Genomic DNA, 1,009 nt, shown 5'->3' on the forward strand with positions numbered 1-1,009 from the left:
TTGAGGTGCGATCTCCTGATGAAGCTCTTCCCGCAGACCGGGCAGGGGTAGGGCTTCTCCCCGGTGTGGGTCCGCTGGTGGGCGATGAGGTCCGAGCTCTGCCCGAAGCTCTTCCCGCACTCGTGGCACTTGTAGGGCTTCTCCCCCGAATGCCATTTCTGGTGTTTAACGAGGCTGGATTTATTGCAGAAGAACTTCCCGCACTCGGAGCAGTGGTAGGGCTTCTCCCCTGTGTGGAAGCGTTGGTGGGTGATAAGGTCCCCGCTCTGGCCGAAGCTCTTCCCGCACTCGGAGCACTCGTAGGGCTTCTCCCCCGTGTGCAACCGCTCGTGCCTGAAGAGCCCGTACCTCCCCCGGAAGGACTTTTCACACTGGGAGCACTGGTAGGGCTTCTCCTCGGTGTGCGTTCGCTGGTGGATGGTGAGCTCCGATCTCCGGGCGAAGGTCTTCCCGCACTCGTGGCAAGCGAAGGGTTTCTCCCCCGTGTGTACGATCTGGTGGGTGAAGAGGTTGGACCGTTGGCTGAACCTCTTCCCGCACTCGGAGCACTCGAAGGGCTTCTCCCCCGTGTGAATCCGCTGGTGGACGATGATGTCCGAGCTGCGGGTGAACCTCTTCCCGCACTCCAGGCACTCGTAGGGCTTCTCCCCCGTGTGCACTCGCTCGTGCCTGATGAGGGGGGACCTGTCCTTGAAGAACTTCTCGCACGTCGAGCACTGGTAGGGCTTTTCCGCCATGTGGCTTTTCTGGTGGGAACTAAGGTCTGAGCTCTTCCCAAACTCCTTCCCGCACTCTTGGCATTTAAATGTCTTTCCTCCTCTGTGCAACCTCTGATGGCAAATGAGCTCCGACCTGTCCTGGAAGCGTTTCTTGCAGTGGGAACATTCGTAGAGACTTTCTTCTGCGAAAAGCTGCCGACCCCCCTTGCCACGGGTGACTTCGCCCTTCCCCGGGCATCCCTCCATCCCCTGGTTGCTCTCGCAAGCTCTCCCGTGGTTATTCTCTTTGG

General features: G+C 59.8%; 1 protein-coding gene across 1 annotated transcript in view; it reads right to left on the reverse strand.

The window, feature by feature from the left end:
- Window positions 1-965, reverse strand: part of ZFP62 (ZFP62 zinc finger protein) — a 6,010-nt gene extending 5,045 nt beyond the window's left edge. The window contains 1 exon segment of the mRNA XM_009331167.1: window positions 1-965. Within this exon segment, the coding sequence (XP_009329442.1) occupies window positions 1-965 (965 nt within the window).
- Window positions 966-1,009: the final 44 nt, after the last annotated feature.

The sequence above is a fragment of the Pygoscelis adeliae genome, unplaced genomic scaffold (genome assembly GCF_000699105.1).
Source record: "Pygoscelis adeliae isolate BGI_AS28 unplaced genomic scaffold, ASM69910v1 Scaffold459, whole genome shotgun sequence".
Classification (NCBI taxonomy): Eukaryota; Metazoa; Chordata; class Aves; order Sphenisciformes; family Spheniscidae; genus Pygoscelis; species Pygoscelis adeliae.